At 43.5% G+C, this 22815-nt stretch overlaps 1 protein-coding gene across 3 annotated transcripts; it reads left to right on the top strand.

Moving 5' to 3' along the window:
• The first annotated feature begins 5810 nt into the window (after positions 1-5810).
• Positions 5811-15830, top strand: TAC3 (tachykinin precursor 3). 3 transcript variants are annotated; one of them, XM_020990278.2, is made up of 7 exons: positions 5811-5953; positions 6665-6783; positions 9734-9839; positions 10584-10613; positions 11562-11615; positions 12229-12300; positions 15455-15830. In XM_020990278.2, exons 2-6 carry the CDS (start codon positions 6670-6672, stop codon positions 12297-12299), a joined length of 375 nt encoding a protein of 124 aa, XP_020845937.1. In that variant the 5' UTR covers positions 5811-5953; positions 6665-6669; the 3' UTR covers position 12300; positions 15455-15830. The 3 variants fall into 3 exon arrangements, with proteins under 3 accessions (XP_020845937.1, XP_020845935.1, XP_020845936.1); XM_020990276.2 differs by having other exon boundaries at positions 5815-5953; positions 9731-9839; XM_020990277.2 differs by having other exon boundaries at positions 5816-5953; positions 9731-9839; positions 15458-15830.
• The last annotated feature ends 6985 nt before the right edge of the window (positions 15831-22815 follow it).

The following is a 22815-nucleotide window of genomic DNA, read 5'->3' as shown; positions in this document are numbered from 1 at the left end:
TTGAGCTCAGGTTCTCCTGACTCCAGGGCCAGTGCTTTTTTTTTTTTTTGTAATAGTGAAGAATTGGAAACAAAGTAGACTACCACTGGTTGGGGAATGGATAAAAAACTGTGAGACATGAGTGAAATGAATATTAACTGTGCTGTAAAAAATGACAAATATGATGAATACAGAGAAAGATATTCATGAACCAAAGCAGAATAAAGTAAGTAGAACCAAGAAAATTATATATAAAATGACTACAACACTATAAATAGAAAAGACAATTACACACAAAAAAACAATACTGCAAAATTGTAAAGATCAAGCATGACTCAAAAAAAGAAACATGAGAATATGCCCACTCTTTGCAGAGGGGGGAGGTTTCTGACTATGTTACATTACAAATATTTTCATACTTTTAAAATATGTCAGTCAATTTTGCCAATTTTTTTCTCTTCTTTTTTTTGTCTTTAAAAATGGTATTTATTATATGGGATGGCTCTGTGAGGGTGGGATGGAAATACTAGAGTAAATTTTGGGAATGTTAAAAAAAGACATCAATAAAAATTCATTTTAAAAAATCACCCCGTAGCTTCAATCCTTCACACTATATGATCTCAGCCCTTCTATTCTTAAATTCCTGGAAGTGGCTCTCCTCTAGTCTATGAGATTTGGGGCTCCAAGAAATAGAAGGGGCAGCAGCTGGGGACATCTGGAGCTGCCTAGGTCCTTGACTGGCTCAGGGTCATGTTTCTGCATTACTATTCCACTATTTCACTTGCCTGGATGACGTTTCCCTCTGCTTCCCGAGCACTCTGCCCTGCCTGCTACCTCCCTCTTGGCCTTTCAGAACCAGGGCCACAGCTTCCGTTCCCAGCTTCATGACTTGGCTTGGAGTGGACATTGCAATCCTCCAAAGTCAGCCTCCCCAGCTGCTCCCTCAAGGACAGAGCCATCATCTCAAAAGGAGGGGGAAGTATGCAGGAGAGTATGTGTGGGCGTACACATATGTGATAGGGACAGATCAACAGGCACATACTTATGCATAGGGTTAAGTCCTGCCTCCCTCCCCCTACCCTTCCAATTCCCCCCACCCCCAACTCCAGGCTCCTAGGGAGAAATTACGCCACCCTTTCTGATCTCAGCCAGCATTGCTCTTGGAAATCCAAACTTCCCAAAGAAAAGGAGGGTGCAGGTTGGAGCAGGAGACCTGTTAGGGACCCTGGTATTCTAGTCCATCTGCAATGCAGGCTACATTACAGTAGGGGCTGTGCTGTGGACTTAGAAATGAACAGATCGCGTGTGATATTCTGAGCCTCATCTGCATGTAGTTCCTTTCTAGGCAAAATACACATACATCGAAGCCCCTGCTCTTTTCCCTCAGGTGCTGCCTCTATCCCTCTCCTCCCAGAGCACACCTTCACCCCTCCCCCACCACCTCCCTGGCCCATGCCTGGCTCTTCTGTCCTTCTCTGGCATAGCTCAGCATTAACCCTTTCAAGTCCTTGTGAATCCTGCAGATCGAGGGGCTACTAGTTTCCCCTGCCATCTCCTTGCTTACCTCCTTCTGGGCTCCCCACCCCCAGGAGCATAGGGAGCCTTATCAAAGGACATTATTTATATCAGACCTTTACTCAAAGCTCTCCGACAGGGAGAGGAAGAAGGGGAGAAGAAAGGAGGGATGAGAGAAACACAAGCAGGACCTAAGAGTCTTTGCTACCAAACCTGAACTGCCTCTACCCATCTCTATTCCTCTCAAGCTCCCTTACCCCCAAAGTGCCATCAAAGTAGGAGCTAATTACCAAACAGGAAACATCGATTAAATTTTTTTCTTTTTCTTTCTTTTTTGTTACATTTTGAGTTCCAAGTAGTCTCCTCCCCTCCCTCCCAATCTTACATTACAGAAGGCCAATATTTTTTTTGCATGTGTACATATATGTGTGTATGTGTATATACATGTATATGTGTGCGTATCTGTATGTATACGTATATGTATAATATACATATATATGGAACCATACAATATATATTTCCATATATCAGTTCTTTTCTCTGGAGGTAGATAGTATTATCCTTAATAAGTCCTTTGTAGTTGATTTAAATATTCGTATTACTCAGAATAACTTAATCATTCACAGTTACTCTTTGAACAGTATTGCTACTACTGTATACAACATTCACTTGATTCTGCTCATTTCACTCTTCACTATTTCATGCAAGTCTCTCCACATTTTTCTAAAATCAGCCTGTTCATCATTTCTTACAGCACAGCAATACCCAATCACAACTTATTCAGCCATTCCCCAATTAATGGGCATTCCTTCAATTTCCATTTCTTTACCCCCACAAAGAGAGCTGCTATAAATATTTTAGAACATATAGGTTCTTTTCCTTTTCCCCCAATCATCTTGGGAAAATCGCCTAATAATGGTATTGCTGGGTCAAAGGATGTCACACAATTTTATAACTCTGAGCATAAGTCCAGATTGCTTTCCAAAATGGTTAGATCAGTTCACAGTTCTACCAACAATGTATTAGTGCCCCAATTTTTCCACTTTGCTCCAACATTTGTCATTTTCCCCTTCTATTATTTTAGCTACTCTGATAAGTATGAGATATTTCTCAAAGTTGTTTTAATTTTCATTTCTCTAATCAATAACGATTTACAGTATTTTTTCATATGACCATATATAGCTTTGATTTCTTCTTCTAAAAACTGCCTGTTCATATCTTTTGACCATTTGTCAATGAGGAATAACTCATATTCTTATAAATTTCACTCAGTTGTCTATACATTTGAGATACCAGGCCTTTCTCTGAGAAACTGTCTATTAATTTCCCCCCCCCAATTTTCTGCTTTCCTTCTAATCTTAGCTACATTGGTTTTATTTGTACAAACCCTTTTTAATTTAATATAATCAAAATTATCCATTTTATATCCCATAATGCTCTCTATTTCTCATTTCTTCACAAATTCTTCTATCCATAAATCCATTTTCTTCTAATTTACTTACATATATATGTCTAGGTTAAATATCCATTTTGGCCATATCTTGGTAAATGGTGTAGGATATCGGTCTACATCTAGTTTCCGCCAGTTTGCTTTCCAGTTTTCCCAGCAATTTTTTTTTTACCAAATAATGTTTTTATCCCTAAAACTTAGATCTTTATCAAACACCAGGCTATTATAATCATTTATTACTGGGTATTTTTTTTTGGTTTGTTTTTGGTGAGACAATGGGGTGAAGTGACTTGCCCAGGGTCACACAGCTAGCAAGTATCAAGTGTCTGAGTCATATTTGAACTCAGGTCTTCCTGAATTCAGTGCCTGTGCTCTATCCATTGCACCACCTAGTTACCCCTTACTACTGTGTATTGTATTTAGTATTGTGTACTCTATTCCACTGATCCACTATTCTATTTGTTATCCAGTGCCAAATAGTTTCCATTTTTTTAAATAAAATTTTATTTTAAAAAATTACCAAGCATTTTTCCTCACCTATCCACACCACTCTCCACTGAAGGGTGGGGGGAACCCTTTCACAAATAGAACATGGATTTTTAAACATTGCCTTAGCTTTGCACTCTGAAATGAATCAATAATCCATTGGTCTATTTGGCATTTTATTTGTATGAACAACCTACACTGCCCTTCTCCCAGTGTCTACCTTCTTCCTCCCGGTTCCTGCCTCTAAGTACCCAAGAATCTTTATGCCTCTCCCTTAGTGCTTGTCTCACCAGCCCCATTCCTTTTCCTTCCGGGTGCACCCAGTTTAGTAACTAGCTGAGCTTGTAAAGGGGCCTCATTAGGCCTGTGCATAATTAAGGGGTCTGGGGAACCAGCTGCTGCCCATGCTGTGGTCTAGGGGTTATTAACCCTTTTGGTGTTGTGGCAGTCTTGTTAAGCCTATAGATCCCTTCTCAAAAAATTGTGTTTAAAAAAATCATAATTGAAGTAGGTGCTATATTTCAGTTAGATTGGTAAAATAAAGATATAAGTTGATGGACCCTCTGAAATCTATCTGTGGACCCCTTGGGCATCCTCAGACCCTAGGTTAAGAACTTCTGTTTTGGGTAGAAGTAGCTTCTCTCTATTGTCTGAGATGCCAGCTCCAAAAGAAAGGGAGCAAAAGACAAAAGGTTGGGGAGGGACTCTAATCCAGGATAATCAGGATAAGATAGATCTAAGGATAAGACAAGAGAGGCGGGCTCAGGCTCCTCTCTTGCTTTCTTTCAATCCCAGGCGAGAAAGGCAAGGTAGCTGGTTACCCCAGCTGTGTCACTCTCAAGCCTCTGGCTGAAACTTGGTGGTTACTAATATCTATCTTTTTCTATGTGTATTTATCCTTATCTCCACTCTATTTTCTGTCTGTCTGCCTCTCTGTCTCCATCTCTGTCTCTTTGTCACTCCTCTCTCTTTCTCTGTATCTGTCACTCCTCTCTGTCTCTATTTCTCCCCACCCCCATGTCTCTCTCTCTCTCTCCTCTCCTCTCCCTCTCTCTCTCTCTCTCCTGGTACTTTAAGAGGGATAAATGAAGCAGAATAAGCTCCCCCTAACAGTAGGGGTACAGAACATGGTGGTTTAAAAGGTTACAGGAGAAGATGACAGACTTCAGGGAAGCAGATTAGACAGGGGAAAAAAACCCTGAAACAAGGGAAAAAAGCAGAACAATTAAGAGATCAATCCTGAGGCATGGCGAGGGTGGTAGGGACAGACTAGGAGTCATGTTTTTTTTACTCTCTATCTCTAGTGAGACTGCAGCAGGAGGGATAGAGGTTAGACTACAGCAAGAACTTTTCTCTAGTCAGGAACACCCATGGTAAGAGACAGGAAGCCCAGGAGATCTCCCTGTCTGCAAAAGACCCTTGAGTAATGAGATGAGGCATGACAAATGGATTTCTGGATCTGGAAGCAGGCTCTGAGATGGATTAATCATAGAATCATACATTTAGAGCTGGAAGGGACATCAGAACTCCTCTAGACTAACTCCCTTATTTTACAAGTGAGGAAGCTTTAGGCCAGAGGCGTTGATTTAGATTTACACAAAAAGACTAATCTGGCTGCCTTATAGTATAAACATTTGCATGGGGAGCTATTCTGAGAGGGAGAGAGAAAACCCACCAAACCAATCCCTTTATCTGGTCCTGGAGGCTCTCCTTATCATGCCTCCTTATCTCTACAGATCCTAATCTGATCCTGGATCCCAGCTCAGAAGCTGTGGGGATATAGCAAAGGATAGGTCAGTCCCAGAGCCCTAACAGTAACAGCATCTTCAAATTGTCCCAATGAAACACGGGCTATCTGTGCAAAGGGCCAGAGTAGGCTCTGACTGTGTATTCCACAGAGATGCTTTAGGGGAACCTGAATAGGAGTTTATCAGACTGGCCAGCCGAACTAACGGATAAAGGGGCAAAGGGGGGTGGTGGTGTTGGAGGAGAACAGAGGCTGGAGAATTATGGAGAGAGGAGATCCTCTAAGGGATTCTGTGGAGATAAGGGCAAAGATGAAGGGACTGACTGCATTTGTACTTATTGACATATCATCAGTATATTCTACATCAAACCACCAACAAATAAATAAATACTTATTTTCTAAGTGCCTCGTTCAGTCACTCTTGGGAAGGTGGCATTAGCACTGGGCTGGGAGTCTGGTAGGTTTTTCTGTGTTCTCAGGGTTTCTGGCTGCAACGGTTTCCTCCCCGCCTCCCCACACCCACCCCAGCTCCCCAATCTCCCCCCTCTTCTATCCACCCCAGGATTGGTGGCTCTTGGCCCCTCCCCTTAGCCCCTCCACCCCCCCCCAGAGCCTCCCAAAGTCCTTATCAGGGAGCAGGGACTGAGTCTCTGCCAGATCCAAGATCCCCTCTCCCTTCAGCAGCAGCCACTAAAGCATCCTTGTGGAAACTGGGAAGCCGGACCCTCAGACCCACAGATCCTGAGCCTCCATATCTTACCAGGAGTCAACTCCAGGTAGGTGTGATGGGAAAAGGAGGTAAAATAGGTCAGCAGAAAAAGGGTACAGGTATAGATGTTTGTGAGAGGTGGGCATTGAAATTAAGGGACAGGTTTTAGTGATGGGGTCCCCCGAGTCAAGAGGAAGGGACTCTGGGAAATGGAAGTTGATACTAAAGGCAAGGGACTGGGCAAATGGGCAAGAGTGTGTGTGTGTGTGGGGGGGTTCTGTTGGTCAATGTCAGGAGACTAAAGGTTCACCCTCCATTTTTTCCAACTGGAAAGTTTCTCTGTCGGGGAACTATTGGCCGTTTAGGACACTTCCATGGGTGTAAGAAAGGGGCATAGATCCTTCCTTCATTTACAGCTGCCTTCTCTTCCTAGGGAAGGACTTGTTCTCAGCCCAATGGTCTGCTCCTGTCAGACCTATATTTTGGGGAGGTGAAAGATGATACCCCATGATGGGCAGGAAGTTAAAGCAAAGAGTTTCAACATCTTCACTGAAGCCACCTTCCTTCTCTCCTCTTCCCTATCATGGAGTCTTGGGCTGTAGTGAGGAGAAGACTCACACATGCTCTTTAGCACATGTCAGCTCATGACACATGAGCACCTATGTTGTTTCTGTACGTAGTGTCTATCATGAATGTGAGATGTGCTCTGGCTGGGGATCACGGAAGGGCTCTCCCCTTCCTTACCCCATGCCCAAGGCTTACCACCTTTGCTCTCTAGGCACCATGAGAAGTACACTGCTGCTCATGGCTATTCTGGTCCTGAGTGTCGGAAGGAGCTGCCAAGCTGTCTGTGAGGAATCACAGGAACAAGGGGCATTTGGTGGGGGTCACAGCAAGGTAAAACTTTACCCCCTTTTCCTCCATAGAGCCACATTTCCCTTTAGCTATAACATCCCTTCAGTTCCAGGGGCAGGAAGGGAAGGAGTGTCTGTGTGTGTGTGTGTGTGTGTGTGTGTGTGTGTGTGTGTGTGTGTGTATTGAATTGGATATATGTATAGCTTTCTTTATGTCTCTGTGTTTGTGTAGGTGTGCGTGTGCAAGAAAGTACATCTCTATCACTGTAGCTGTATCTCATTTAATAATAAGAACTTAATAGTAGCTACTCAGAAATACTTGTTGATTGATTAATATTGATTGAATGGTGCTATGGGGGGGGTAGTGAGCTAGGGGTCAGGAGAGATTCCCTACTGATTCTTTCCCATAGCTCAGTCCCTGGTCAGATGATCAAAGCCCTGGTAAAACACCAGAATCCTTGTTCCTAAAATAATCAATCATCATTTGCACGCCACTTTGTACATAAATGTCACGCTCATTTAATTATTGAAATGCAAAGAAATTCTTTAACTGTCCCTCTTCCCCTCTCTCTCCCCACCCCAGTACCCTTCCTTAGGAACCCAGCCCCTTCTCCTCTTGTCTCAGTGATCCCTCCCCAACACTCTAAGTCAGGATTTCTCAGACTAGGTTGCCCCAGCATAGAAAAACAACAGGTTGGGCTTTGATTTCCAAAGTTCCTCCTGGGAAGAGGATGGGAACTGGTTGGGGAGGGGGAGGAAGGAGAAGATGAGTCTTTTTAGAGTTTTGAAATGACAGCAATTACATCGGCACAAATGCTTTTAAGATGATTACAGGTGGGATTTATTATGAATTCTGTATGTGTGAGAAATCTAAGCTGCTTCCCTAGCCCCAGTCTGCTTAGCATCTCGTTACAGAGGGTGAGAAGACTATTCGAGCAATTTGGGAAAAGCCGCCTCCCCAGGAGCTGTGAGCTAGGCATAAAAAGAGATTGACAATTCTAGGTGCCAAATGGGCTGAGTAGCCAGAGCAGTCTGTGGCAATGGAAACAGGAGGCTGGGGTTACCTTTCCCAGATATATGAGATCATAGAGACAGCTTTAGTCTGATATGATTAGGATTTCTGCCTCTTTTCTCTTGCTATGTGACCTATGGTAGCCTGTGGGCTCTATGTTCCTCCATTTCCCTGTCATGCAACAGGATGGCAAATCTTTCGACTCTTGCTTCTACAGGGTATCTGGGGTGCATACATATATCTAAATCAATATCTCTGTGTGTGTGTGTGTGTGTGTGTGTGTGTGTGTGTGTGTGTGTGTCTGTATGCTCATGAGCACCCGAGCTCGATCTACTCGATCTAGGGAATGATTGGACTTTAGCAATTGAGGTGCTAGTGAGATAAGAGGTATAATTCTCTTCTATTTTGATGATGATTGTCTCTCTGTCAGGCACCAGCAGCTGCAACTAGCACCCTGCAGCTCCTGAAGGTACCAAAAAAAAAACTCCATCATGAGAACAATTAGGAGCCCCAATTTGGCAACCCCAAGAGTTGGCCCAGGGAAGGAGTCTTTAAGCTCAGTAACACCCATGACAAATAAAACCAGAGTTGATGAAGTGGGAATGGAATGGAAAAGAAAGAATCTGAGATAAAGATATATGGAGAGAGAGACAGAGGCAGAGAAAGCCAAAAGATGGCGACACAAAGATGGGGGAGGTAGGAAGATGGTTAAAGGAAGTAGATGTATTTATAGGTTTCTCCTTGTATATTTCGGGTGGGGGGGAGAATAGAGGGAAATCACAGAAAAGCAGGTATATTCCAGTATTTTACCTGCATTTGTACCCCACAGTGAAGCCCCATTTTCTCCCAACTCAGACACCTGGCCAACTCAGTGAGGGGAGAGCAATCTGAAAGACATCAAATCTACTGCCCTAGCCCTTTAGGCCTGTAATCTTACCTTCTCATTTGAGAGATGAAATAATTGAAGCCAAGAAGAGTTAAATCACTTACCCAAAGTTAGACAGGTGGTACATCTGGGATTCAAACAGGTCTTCTGACTGTAAATTCAATGTTCTTTCCATCTTTACTGTGAATGGGGAGAGAGGCAGGGAGCCTGTGCTACCCAAAACCCACGGGCAGTGATTGTTACCATTTACCTGACAGAAGGACCCCAGGCACTTCTCATCTAACACGTGGAGTGGTAGCATGGATAAGGAGTAAACAGAGGGCCTTAAGATGCAATTCCACTTGAAGTTTGAAAGTCCTTTGATAATAATTAATAATGATAATAATAACCAGCATTTGTATAGCACTTAAAGGTTTGCAAAGCACTTTAAATATGTTGCCTTATTTTATTCAACAGCCCTGTGGGCTAGGTGGCATTGTTATTTCCATCGTACAGGTTAAATGACTTACCCAGAGTCACACAGCCAATAAGCATCTAAGGCAGATTCAAATTCAGGTCCCTCCTGACTACAAGTCCAGTATCCCTACTTTTTATCTCTTCCATCATCAAATCCTCAAACTCACCTGGAACTTCAATGCAGCTCCTCTAGGGTCAGGGACATGGGAAGGTACCATTACTAGCTAGCTGGTCATACCCAACGTCACCAATCTGGCTTCTCTGTCCTCCCTTCTGTATCCCCAGACACAGACATGTCATCATAGACAGTGATTAGGAAAGACTGAATGGTCTTGGCCCCCAGGCTGGTTCTTTGAGTTCTTTACCCTTTTCTTTTCCCAATAATATTCAGCACCTGAAATCAAGGGAAGGAAGAATGTAAATAATAGGAAATCTGGAAATAAATGAGATAATAAATAGTCCCTGGCAAGAAAGGCTAATTGGGTTAAGGAGAGCTGGACATGAATGTGGTGGGTTCAAAATGAGATTGTGCTATCATGTAGAAAGCATGCCTAGAGATTGGGGCCAGATGGGATCTTGGGGGGTTTCTATGCTATCATCACCACCACCCTAGTTTTCTGTATCTGTCTCCACCAGAAGGTCTTGGATCTCTACCAACTCCCTCCATCCCTGCTCCGGAGGCTGTATAACAGCCGATCTCTCTCTCTGGATGGGTTGCTGAGGCTGCTGAGCAAGACTAGTATGGGTAAGACCCCAGTCCCCTGGTGCAGGGTTAAAGAGACGGTGTTGCCCGCAACCAGATTGTACACCAAATGGAGAGGCGTGAAATAACTTGAGACATGGGCCAGGCGGAGCAGAATTACTGACTCAGTTTATTCATCTGAGGGTACAGGATATATAGAGAAAATCTTGCCTAACTTCAGAGTCCTCCCTGTGAGATACTCCCCAGAACATCTGCTGAGGATGTGACAACGTGAATTTCCTCGTTATCAGGGTTCCTAGATTGGGTTGTATTTTCCAAGGTTTTCCCAGGCGCCTTGGTGCCACCTGCGTAGAGGAGTGAATGTGTAAATCTAAGGTTCAAAGAGTGAGAAGGAATATCTCAGAAACCTCCTAATCAGGAAGGGATTGGAGAGCCGTACCACTTAATCACTGAGCCCTTTCGGATAAAAGCCTGGGCAGAGGTCAAACTCTGCCTTGGATCTTAAACCCTTATCAGACTCTTAAGATCGGCCCTCAACAAGACGGCATAAGATCTTGGGGTAGGTGTAGGGGTGGGAATCTGGAGAACCACATCAGGGAAGGGGTCCATCTAAGGCACCCTCGGTGAAGTTAAGGGGATATGGAACCGAGAGGCAGCTTGGTAGGGGCACTGGCTGAGGGATCTTGCTTTGTTCAATTTGCCCTTATCACTTAGAATCATTTCCCCAGGACTCCCTCTCACAACCAGCTCATGTTTTTCCTTACATGCATTTCCTTCGTTTCATAGATCCTAAGGAGTCCATGGATTTCCAGAAACGTAAGTAGTCCTTTCCATTACTCTCTCCCCTTCCCCCACTCCTTCCCTGATGACTACCTGCTTGATGCCCCCATGTCGCTTAGGCCCTGGTGGGCTATTTGTCAAGACCCATCTCAGCTGGAACAAACCAATGGCCTAACTGAGCTAGTGGCGCTTTCTCAGCCAGTTCCCTCCTGGATTTGGGGGGTGTAGTTGGCACCATGGAAAGATTATCTATCTGCAGTTGAATGCTGCTCAGCAGGCAGCTGGACTGGCATCTGTAAAGGTTCCCAAGCCAAGTGGGCAAGGAGAGGAAGACGTATAAGGGAGGGTATTTCGTGGTTTGTCCTCCATTCTCGGAGGACCATGACATCAGGAAGATGGTGCCACGACTTGCAAGTCAATTGGATTTAAGTGAGGGAGGGCTGTGCAAAGTCACCAGCCTCACTTTCTCCTCCAGAGCCATCTGGGTCCAATGGCTAGAGATGGATCAGGACAATTAGAGATGGCTCTGGATGCAGTGGGGAGACCTTAACCTTTTTTAAGCTAAGGTTTTTCAGAGTTCTCACTTTCATTGAGTGATTAGGGCTATTTAAGAAGTGAGCCAAGGGATGGCCACTTAAATCTGCCCCCCCGAAAAAAAAAGAAAAAAAAATCGGACTGGGTGGGGAAGACCCTCAGGGTTTCTGCCCAAAAGAGAAACAATTGCAATTTACATTCACTTTGAGCCATCTGGGGCCCAAATTTCAGGAAGTAATTAAAAGAGGTAGAGGAAGAGAGATGAAGATCTGTAGAGAGTTAAGACACTGGAGCCCGCACCTCTTTGAAATAAGTGAGGAGAAATGAAGATACCGGTAGATAAGACAGAGAGTCTCAGCTGGCTCTGCTGGCAAGGAGAGGTGTTCTGAGTGCTGGGGTTTGCCTCCTGTCTTTCACTATCAGTTGGTGTTTCTATCTCTCCTTCTACAGGTGACATGCATGACTTTTTTGTGGGGCTCATGGGGAAAAGGAATATACAATCAGGTAAGTGTGAGGTGGAGTCAGGGCTTAGGGCCTAAGTGCTGAACAGGACAGAACAAAATTCAATGCCCTAAATTAAGAATCAGAGGAAAAGACTATTTTCCTTGGTGAGGGATACGATGGTCCAGGAGTGGGGAACCTGCAGCCTCGAGGCCACATATAGCCCTCTAGGTCCTCAAGTGTGGCCCTTGGATTCAGTCAAAGGGCTGCACTTGAGGACCTAGAGGGCCACATGTGGCCTTGAGGCTGTAGGCTCCCCACCCCTGCATGATCCCTCATTCACTCCCCATTCCCTCTTTCAATCAATCAACTTCAACCCCAGCCCATACTGAGGCCTCTGGAATAAAAGGAAGAAACACTGGTGAGTCATCCTGGCTGTAGTCATGGAATAAAACAAGAAGAATGGAAACTCTAGTCCTGCCTCTCCTTCTTGTCTCTCTGAAAAGAGCACCTGTTCTTCTCTCATCTTTATTTTCTAATCCTAACCTGTCAACCAATCCCCAGTTTCCATACCATAGCCAATCCATATGTGATAAGGATGGGGTAATGGAACAAGTATATGGTGGCCAGACTCTGAAAAGCCCTCTCCCAAGTTCCTTGTTTGTCCCTTCCTCAGAACCACCTATGGAGAACCAAGAAAACTTCCCTGGTTTTGGTGATCCCAAGTATCCCACCAATTCAGAGTGAGGTAAGTCCAAAAAGAACAGGAGGGAAGGCTGGGGTGAGTATGACAAATGAATCACAACGTAGACGTATGTCAATTATGCACCTCCTTCTCTTTCTTACTGTTTCTCAAGAAGCCCATCTTGATAAAAAATAATTATGTGAGCAATTGGTACCCACAAAGATGATGCAAGATAAGGTACTATCCCTAAACATACGATATTCAGAATATAGACATGAACACATGTGAACACGCACAGAGCCTATGAACTTTGGACATACCAATCAGGTTCATTCATCACATCCTGGTTGGTCTGTGCCCTGGGCAGAAGGAGGAAATAAGTAGATTTGCACTAAATGGTTTGTTCCAGAGCCCAAACTTCAATCTGGAGCATGAAGTAGGGAGCCTGGGTGGTTAGGGTTGGGTGGTATAGACAGGGACGGAGGCAAAGGCTATGATACTTTCCCCTGGGATTTCTCTATCATTGACACTTGTTTGGTTTTCCCTCTTTAAAGTCAGAACTCCTCAGGTGTCAGGGCACAAAGAGTTTATAATCCATGTAAAATAAAATAAGACTGTTATCTAAATTACAGGCAACCTCCCTAGTTTATAGGAGAAAGCATTTGCAATTCACTTTCCTCTTGTGTCCTACAGGAATCATAGGAGTTTAGATCTGAAAAGGGTCATTGAGAGGTCATCTAGTCCAGTGTCCACACTGATGCTCTACAGAGACTACATTTTCATACTACCAAATTGGGAAACATGGTCTGACAAAGAATATTCGTTTTTTTCAAAGCCTTGTTAAAAATATACTTTTGTTTCTTAAAATTCAGAATAGATGGGCTTTGTGGCTATTCTATAACAAAGAATGAATTTGTAAGCAACAGAAAGTACCACTAAATTTAATGGGACCCAGCTGAAAAGGATATCCTAGGTTGTACTGCCTAGCAGGGGTTGGGGTAGGAGGTGGAAGCATCCCTGATGATCCTATTGGCTGACTGTGAGGCTGGTGCCAGGCTGACTAAGCTGTACATGCTGGACCCCTTGGATGAATAGGCTGACAGATTTCTCACTTGGTGAGCTGGGTGTGATAGTGCCCTTGGGGATATGTCTAGTCAAAACACAAAGCTTCTCACCCCAACACCATCTTCCCCCCACACACGAGTGACTCATCTGGTCCTTTCATTTCATTAATTGCCAGAGAGAGCCAGTGTCTTAATACAGGTTTAGGAAGATTCAGAATACCAATAGTCCAAGAAAACATGTAGCATACAAGACATTGCTTAAAGCAAGCTGATTTTATCTAGGGGACATGTTTAGAATAAGCAGGGTAGACAGGGAAGTTGGAAACAAGTCAGGTCTGTTAAAGTCTGGGTAGAACTGAGTACCCTGCTGGCATCCTGGTAGAAGGAGGCCCCCCCACCTAACCAGTAAACTCTGGAGCTAGGCTAGGCATTGGAGGAGGGTCGAGGAGCCTGTACCTGGGGACTGATGCTGATCCATGCTAGTTGGGGAGGGAGGGAAGACTCCTGGGATGTTGCTATTCAAATTCCCCACCCAATGGGAGAGGGGCTTTGGGCAGATACTGTTGCTCTGAAAGAGCGACTCAGGGGTTTTAAACTTCCTAGGGCTTCTTTGTTTAGTGGGGTAGGGAGGATACTGGGGTTGTTACAGCCAGGAAGGTACAGAAGGAAATTGGGAGCAAGAAAAAAATTTGGAAATTCACAAATTACCTTTGAGAGAACCCCATCCCTAACCTCATGGGCCCTGTTACCCAAGCTAATAGACCTTAGGGTACCAGACCAGAAATCCATAGACTCACCTTTGAAGCGGTGCAGTGTATATATGATTCCCAGTAGTTAGGGGGGGCTGGGTCTGGGTCCCCATTCGGGCTGGGTGAGAGGGCACAAAGAGCCTTAATAACCGTAACTCGTTGATTACATGGTACTTACTGTATCATTTTGCTCTCATTAGATGGTTATTTCAGTCCTGCCAATGGCTGGGTAATTATACGGGCAGCTATATCGGGATGACATACTTTCCCCCGGTGTAATGCACCAGCCCATAAAGATAATTACAGTGCAATTTTACCATAGTATTTTATACAAATGGCAGAAATAAGAGCATTGTGGAAAACTACTTTTAATACATTCGGATGAATCCAGGCTCTTTTCAGAAGATCTAGGAACATAATTATGTCCCCTCCTCATTACCATCACCACGCCATCATTGGGTGAACGGATCATTCACAACCTGTGAAGTGTCAGGCAGAATAGGTCAAGAGGTTTGTAGAGGGGAGGGTGGGGAGGTGCAAGGAGAAGATGGAGGTACCATTGAAAGAGATGATTTGAAGTGAATCAATATATTGTTTTCTTTTAATGGAGGGGGAGGAGTCTAGGGCAGTAGTTCTCAAGCTTTCTTATCCTCTGGACCACTTAATACTCTCAAAAATTATTGAGTCTGGGTGGAACTGGGTGGAACGCCACTCAAACAGCTTTTGGTTTATTTGGCATATCTACTGACATTTATTGTATTAGAAATTAAAACATCTTACTATTATTATGTAAATAGTTTTGACCTCGTAGATCCTGGTCCATACTTTGTGAACATCTGGTCTAAGGGAAGGTTGCCCTCTTATTTCCTTCATTTAATACTGTGATCATTCAAGGTTCTTTATTACTAAAGACTCCCAGGAGGAAGTAATAGGGATTGATTGGGTACAGGATCCAGAAACACTCACACAAGTGCCCTGGGTAGGGATATGTGATGGAGCCCCTTTGGTGTATGGACAAGTAGCTTATGGAGATGCCAGCAGAGTCTATCTTAGGCAGTGTGTATAGATGCACAAATATAACCTATATCAGATTGCTTACCATCTCAGGGAGGGGTTAGAAGAGGAAGTGAGGGGATAGGATTTCTAATTTGAAACTTTAAAAATATGTTAAAAATTATTTTTCATGTCATTGTGGAAGAACAAAATTATGTGTGTGTGTGTGTGTGTGTGTGTGTGTGTGTGTGTGTATAGGTGGCTATGAGCAATGAAGCCACCAGTTAAATGTGATGCCCTGGAAAATAAAGGAATTGTGTCGGCAGGGGAAATCTAGCTTCTTATTAGCCCTTCTTACAGCCTACAGAAAAAGCAAAGTGTTAAGACTTCTGCTTTCTCTCCTTTTCCCAGCAGATTTCTCCAAACTGGCTATTGGAGTGGAAGCCAAGAGTCTTGCAACAGACAAAGAAAATGTGCTTCCCCCCCCTTTTTTTTTGCCAGAGTTTCCCACACTGTCCAACTCCTGGGACTCTGGACTGCATTTTGAAGACATTTTGCCTGCCTCCTCCCAATCCCTGGATAAAATACCCTCAATTCTATTTCCTCACCCATTGCTGTATCACTCTCCTGCTTTGATTACTCCATCCCCACACCCACCATACAAACCACATAGAGAGTAACATCAATCCCATGGGCACTGACTACAGATGCCAAGCAATTTTATTTAGTGAGAAATTCATAATATAATCTCTAGACTCACCATCAATAAAGTGGTTTTTACACATGACTTATAGTGGTGTTTTTCTTGGTTTGGTTTGGTTTTTCATCAACTCCTAGTTTGTCTCTAACCTTCTAGAGAGGAGGGATGATTTCTTATACAGCTTTCTAGACACCCACCTACCCCGCTTACCCCAGGCACCTCACTTGGGCTCTCCCCAAGGTAATTGGTGCTCAGTAAACATATGTTGAATTAGTACACATTAAGGTATGGATTTGGAAGGTAGTGCCTGAAGCCCAAAGCCTTTCAGAGGCCTACCCCAGACAAAGACATATGGAGATTCTGAATACCTTATCTGAGATTCTAGGAGGAGATGGACATAGCTATAGAGGGGGGAAAACAGTTTGAGATTCTGATTCCCCAAGGGCTAGCTAGGTGGCTCAGTGGATAGAGCACCAGCTCTGGAGTCAGGAAGACCAGAGTTCAAATCCAGCCTTAGATACTTGATGCTTAATAGCTGTGTGACCCTGAGCAAGTCACTTAACCCTGATTGCCTAACAAAAAAGGAGAGAGAGAGAGATTCTGATTCCCCTTCTCTAAACTCCTACTTTAAGGAGGCAGGTGTTAAGACTGAGCAGAGGTATATCTATGGAGAAAGGACCACTTCTTAGGTGCAGCTGTGTCAAACACTCTAGCATCCCAGTGATGCTGGAAAAGAGGAATATAGACTGCCCCCTCTACCTCTCCATCTTAATCCAAAAACTTGGGTGAGGAGGGGGTTGACTCAGAGGTTTAAAAAGATGTCAGAATCCTTAAGGATGTGCTCGGTTACCATCCCCTACAGCTCTGGTCTAACAGTTTCCATTATGTAAACTGAGCTTCAGTTTAGGGGCAGGGGGCTGAGGAAGAGGGAGGGTGTCTATTATTAATTCAATGTGTCATAAATCTCAGTCCACTAATCCCGAGGGGAATTTCATACCCCAATGACGGGCTGCAGAATTCCCAGTGCTGCCTACCAGCAACCTAAACCCTGCCACTTGGGATGAGAGCTTCCCTTAGACCCCAAGATGAGGCAGTTTCTCCTAGACCAGGTGCCCAATATCCTCCTCCCTAAGGTGAGGCAAAAGCAGGAGTCACAAATGGAAGAGAAACATTTTTTTTTATGAACAAATCACTTTCTTTTCTGGATCCTTGGCTCTTAGGTCAAAGTCTTAGATCCAAAAGGTGGAGCCATCCCCAGTTCTGACCTACGTCTTGCCACTGGACTCAGAAGATTCTGGAGGAGAGAGGAGGGCTGATGACTTTGCACAGTTCTGCCTCACTTAAATCTAATTCATGTGCAAGGCAAGACATCACCTTCACGATGTCATTGGTCTCTTCAAGAACTGAGGATGAACAACAACAAAATACATAAGGCACCCTTAAAAAGATGTGCTCGGAGCCGGGTAAACCTTAAACTCCCCATCATCCACAGGGACAGGCTGGGAGGGACTTGGTTTGCTCCAGCCCTCTCTGGCCTGTTTCTTATCTAATTAGTGAACCATCCCCAGCAGGCTACACCTACTAGCTATGTGACCCTGGGCAAGTCACTTAATCTGATTGCCTCAAAAAAATTATATATTCACTTTAACCGAAGAGTAATAATAAAGTTCTGTGAAAGAAAGAAAGAAAGAAAGAAAGAAAGAAAGAAAGAAAGAAAGAAAGGAAGGAAGAAAGAAAGAAAGGTTCAAGACTGAGAAAGATTCAAGATAGGGGTTAAGTGAACCAATAAGCCTATACCTTCATATAAGTTGATTATCTAAGTTTTGCATCTTCTTTTTCTCTCTAGTATCTTTGCCTTTGATTGCCTAGGTTTTTTTTTCTTTTTTAAACCCTCTCCCATCTCAGTCAATTTAAGGAAAGGTATAGTTATTTTGTTCTTCACTCCCTCCAACCTCCCTAACTCATCAAAGAAGGCAGATAAAAAAAATTTTTTTAAACACCTTTGTCACAAATATGAAGAGTAAAGCAAAATAAATTCTCATTTCAGCTGTATCCCAAAATGTGTCATTCTTCAGACTTAATCTGTCATCTCTCTCTCAGGAGGTGGGTAGCATGCTTCATCATCAGTCCTGGGGGGAGGTGAGCCTGGGATATGAGGCAGCTAGATGGTACAATGGTTAGAACCCTGGGCCTCAAAGGCCCAGGAAGATGTGAGTTCAAATCTAACCTCAGATACTAGGTGAGTGACATTAGGCACTTAGCCTCTGTTTATCCACTGTAAAATGGGATAATAATAGCACCTACCTTCCAGGGTTATTGTGAGAATCACCTGAGATAGTACTTGAAAAAGTGCCTGGCACATAGTAACAGCTATATAAATGTGAACTATTATTATCTCACTGGATCTGTAGTGGTAGCCTTACTAAGTGTTTCTTCTTATCTCAGTCTTCTAGAAGTTATATATGCATTACCCCAGGTATTCTAAACAGTCATATAATAAAATTATAGCAGGGCAGCTAGGCGGCGCAGGGGATAGAGCACCAGCCCTGAAGTCAGGAGGACCTGAGTTCAAATGTGGCCTCAGACCAAACACTTGACACTTACTAGCTGTGTGACCCTGGGGCAAGTCACTTAACCCCAACTGCCTAGAAATAAAAAAAAAAAAAAATAAAATTATAGGGTCAGAAGGAGGCTTAGAGGTCACCTGGTCCAGGTGAATTCTCCTTAGATGTTGACAAGTGGCCATCCAGCCTGTTTGAACATCTGTTGTTCATTTTTCGTTTCAAAGAGGACTAATGACATCACTGGTGATGTCTTGACTTGCTTGTGAATTGGATTTCAGTGAGGCAGAGCTGCACAGAGCCATCAGACTCACTCTCTCTTCCAGAGTCATTGAAGTCCAGTGGCAAGACATAAATCAGGATGACTGGAGATGGCCCCGGGATGCAGTGGATGACCTTGATATCTTTGATGCCTAATCAAGCTCTAAGCAGTCCAAAATTGCTTCAGCCGCCTTCATGGCCATTGGAACAAATTGTTCTCATCTGCCCATTGCACTGGGGCAAGTCTTCGAATGCTTGGGGTAGACACCCACTTAACTCACTGATGGGTTTGAGGCCTGTTGGGTTATCCTCAACTGGTTTGGACCATCTGCCAAGATGGTTTTGTTAGATGGCAGCTGCCCATGCTACAGCTTCTTGGAGCCACAGGTGACAATTGGGTGACAGGTAGACACCAAAGGTGGATGAGTAACCCTGCAAAGGGCTCAGCAAACCCTCATGCCAGAGATGCTAGTCTTCCCTGAATACCCCATACAGCCTGTTTGAACATCTAGCAGGGATCTCATTTTTTTGCAGTCTATTTTCTTGCAGATAATTGTCATTGTCAGGAAGTTCTTTCTTCCAAAATATGACTCCCTATAATTTCATTTCAAGTCAAAAAGCATGTATTAACCACTTACTATGTGTAGAACATTGGTCTAGGTGAGACACTTGGTTCCTATCTGCATAGAGCTTACAGTCTAGCAATCTAATTCCATCCTTGATCCCAATTCTGCCCTCTGAAACAGGACAAACAATCTCCACTGATACATACTTTGACAACTTAACAAAGACTCAGTGGCACTAGTGAAAACATCTCTCCTTCAAATCACTGATTCTAATTATGTTCCTGTCAGGGAATACCGCTTCCCTCAGATGCTTTCTTTAGCACTAATCACCTCATTAAACTTTTCATAGCATTTCAGAAGGTGTGAGTTTCTTCATGGGGTGGAAAAATGAGGGAGCTGCATTGTTTTTGCTCAGCTAAGGGAACATTTCTTGGGCCATAAAATTTCCAAGAAAAATAGACCTTTGGGCATTAGGGGAATGACATAAATGCAGAAAGATTGCTCTCTGGTGGGCCTAATAAAAATTGCAATGTTGGGAATTCCAGAAGCAATGAAGGCAACCAAATTCAACACTAGTGCAGTTGTGTTTTTTAAGTCTGAGAAATAGGATGGGATTTCCAATCAGAGCCATAACTAGGATTTTTTTTTTCAGTTAGGCTAACCACTACAAATTATACCTGGTGTAAAAAGAATGTAAAGTGGCTGTCAGTTAAGCGTGGGAGAGATGGGGGAGGAGACAGAATGCCACCAGCCTGTTGGAGACTGGCACCAGGATTGAGGTTTAACCAGCCTCAGGGGTAGAGTAGGGGAGCATGATAAGGGAGGAAGGAACTTACCCTACAACTCATCGAATAGCTTCTTATTTTAACAAATTATGCTTGATAACTAAATGCTAACTAGATGCTCTTTCTATTTTGCTAAAGTACTGCAAGGGTTGCTGGTGCCTGCCTCTAAATTTGGGTCTTGGGACAAAGCTCCCATCACCCCCCTCTAATATTGCTATATTCCCAGTCACCTTTTTCCTTCTGCAAATGTTCGGTAGTTGAGGAAATCAAGTCAGGTCTGATCTCAGAAATTAGTAGGTTCTGGGTTTGATTGTCAATGTTTTCTCTCCTTGGAGAACAACTTGGAATTTATTTGTTCCTTTTTAAAGTATTTATTTGACCACCCTATGTGCATTGCCTTGTGTCATGTATTGGCACAATGGGAGTTCTGCAGTTAGCCGTGGTCTTCAAATTGAACAGTAAATTTTAAAATATGTATGCAGGTTTTTTAGCCTCCTTGGCACTGGTGGACATACAAAGGTTAACTAAGATACGGTCCCTTATGAAGCTTATGGTCAAATTGCAGAGTGGGCATGTGGGGTAGAGAGTGAAGTGGAAGAAGTCTTAGGGCTTGTTCTATAGGAGGACAGTCAGAGGACCACATCCATAGCAGGCAGTAAGGTCAGGGACAGAAGTATTTCATATCTTTTCATCTTTTATTTTCCCCTTCTTTCCCAGGTGTGGGAAAGCATAGAGATGGGGAAGGACAGGGAAGGATATTTAAAAAGAGGAATGGGGGGGATTGGAAGAAAGAAGAGAAGGGTATAAGGGGTATGAGAAGAGTAGCTAAAAGATTCATTATTTCACGTAAAATCAATTCTCTTCCTGTGATCATATGGAAATGCTGACAGTTTTGGGGGTGGGTGTTTGTTTGTTTATTAAATTCAAAATTAATTGAATGAGTGAATAACAGTGGGAGAAAAGAAGCAGAGAATAATGAAGGCAAGGTAAATGTGCAAAGTTGGGAGGAGCACGAATGAAGTCTATATTTGTCCTTCCTTTTTCCAAAGAGGACCAATGACATCACAGAGTGATGACTTGGTTAGGAATTGGATTTAAGTGGGGCAGAATTGCACAAAGTCATCTGTCATCCTGAGTCATCGAAGTCCGGTGGCAGATGTAGTGGATGACCTTGGCATCCTCGATGTCTGACCAAGGTCTAAGTGCTCCACAGCACCTGTTTCAGCTAACTTCATGACCCTGGGAACAAATTGTTCTCATCCTCCCATTCTGCCAGGGGAATGTTCACATGCTTGGGGTAAATATTCCCCTAACTCACCAATGGGTTTGAGGCCTGTCATTACTCTTGACCTGGTTTAGCCTGTCTGCCAAGATAGTTTTAACAGGATGCCGCAGCTGCACAAGCTACACCTTCTTGGAGTCACAGGTTGAGAGGTGCGTGAAGGTGGACACCAAAGGTGGATGAGAAGCCCTGTCTTTACAGGCAAGCCTTCATACGAGAGGTGCTAGTCCTCCCTGACACCCCACAGACCCCACAAATGACGAGATCAGTAAAGGCAGGGGGAGGTAACTTGATGGATAAGTGATTTTACCAGCATAGGCACTCCTTTGGTGGATGCCTGTGCAATGCCTTTTCACTGTGGTTATCCATAGAGCTCCCATAGGGCATTGGGGTTGCCTGGAGATCTCCCTCTAGCCCTTTTAATATCTAAAGAAATCTCAACAAGATTTTCATCTGCTGTCACTCACTCTTGACACTCTTGACCAGCCCAATCACTCATTTGATCAACAAGTATTTATTAGGCTCCTACTGTGTGTCAGGTACTGTGCTAAGTGTGGAGGATGCAATTCTTATTATTATTATTATTATTATTATTATATTATTATTATTTGGCTAGGCGATGGGGTTAAGTGACTTGCCCAGGGTCACACAGCTAGTAAGTGTTATGTGTCTGAGGCTGGATTTGAACTCAGATCCTCCTGAATCCAGGGCTGGTGCTCTATCCACTGCACCACCTAGCTGCCCCTGGAGGATGCAATTCTTGAGGATTTTAAAAAAATGATTCTTAAGGATGATTTGTAATGCTTCTCATATGCAAGTCATTTCCATAATATGTCACAAGTTACACCCACCATAAATTTTTCTATTGTCCTTTGGATTACTTGTAATTTAAATTCTTCTGAGACCATGATGTTCCACGATTCACAGACATTTAGAATTACAGACAGAATACTAGATTTTGGTTTGAATCTCAGCCACGCTACCTCCTACCTCTGTTGCCTTGGGCAAATCATTTAAGCTTTCTGGTTCTGTTTCCTCAATTGTAAAATAACTGATAGCTTCTAACGTCCCTTCCATCTCTATGATCCTTTGAAGTTGGGGCTTTTGTGGCAATGAGCAGCTTGGCATCACCGAAATCACTGAGCCATTTCCCCTGTGCAATCCAGTCTGCTCTCCTCAATTCTGGGCCTAACTCATCATGCCCTTGAAAAGAAAGATACACTGACAGACTAACCCTGAGAGCTACTTGTCTAACTGCATGCCATAGTCTCAGCACTATGTGCTTTTCATACATTTTAAAATTTCAGTGCAGATGGTGAAGCCAATCTTTTTCACATTGGTATGGATTTTACCTGAAACCAAATACAGTTATAAAAATGCCATCTGTCAGTGGGAACATTTAAGGAACCTTGCTATCAATAAGGAATTTTTTTTTTAACTCTGAATGAGGCAACTTCTATGACATTGACAGAAAGTCTAGATAGCACTTTCCCCAATTTTATACATGGCTTGACGTCAATATGTGTTGGTTCCTAGACATGAATTATTTTTATAATCATATGCACAGTTTAGAGAATCATAGATGTAGGGCTGGGAGGGACTTCAGTGATCATTTAT

The sequence above is a fragment of the Phascolarctos cinereus genome, unplaced genomic scaffold, assembly GCF_003287225.1.
Source record: "Phascolarctos cinereus isolate Bilbo 61053 unplaced genomic scaffold, phaCin_HiC Scaffold_1;HRSCAF=81, whole genome shotgun sequence".
Lineage (NCBI taxonomy): Eukaryota > Metazoa > Chordata > Mammalia > Diprotodontia > Phascolarctidae > Phascolarctos > Phascolarctos cinereus.
This window is presented reverse-complemented; position numbering and strand designations above follow the sequence as displayed.

Bases quoted from the DNA above. Each gene is read 5' to 3' on its own strand.
- TAC3 (XM_020990276.2), top strand. From the start codon at position 6,670: ATGAGAAGTACACTGCTGCTCATGGCTATTCTGGTCCTGAGTGTCGGA. The intron at 6,784-9,730 runs GTAAAACTTTAC...TGTCTCCACCAG, and splicing joins TTGGTGGGGGTCACAGCAAG to AAGGTCTTGGATCTCTACCA. The intron at 11,616-12,228 runs GTAAGTGTGAGG...TCCCTTCCTCAG, and splicing joins GAAAAGGAATATACAATCAG to AACCACCTATGGAGAACCAA.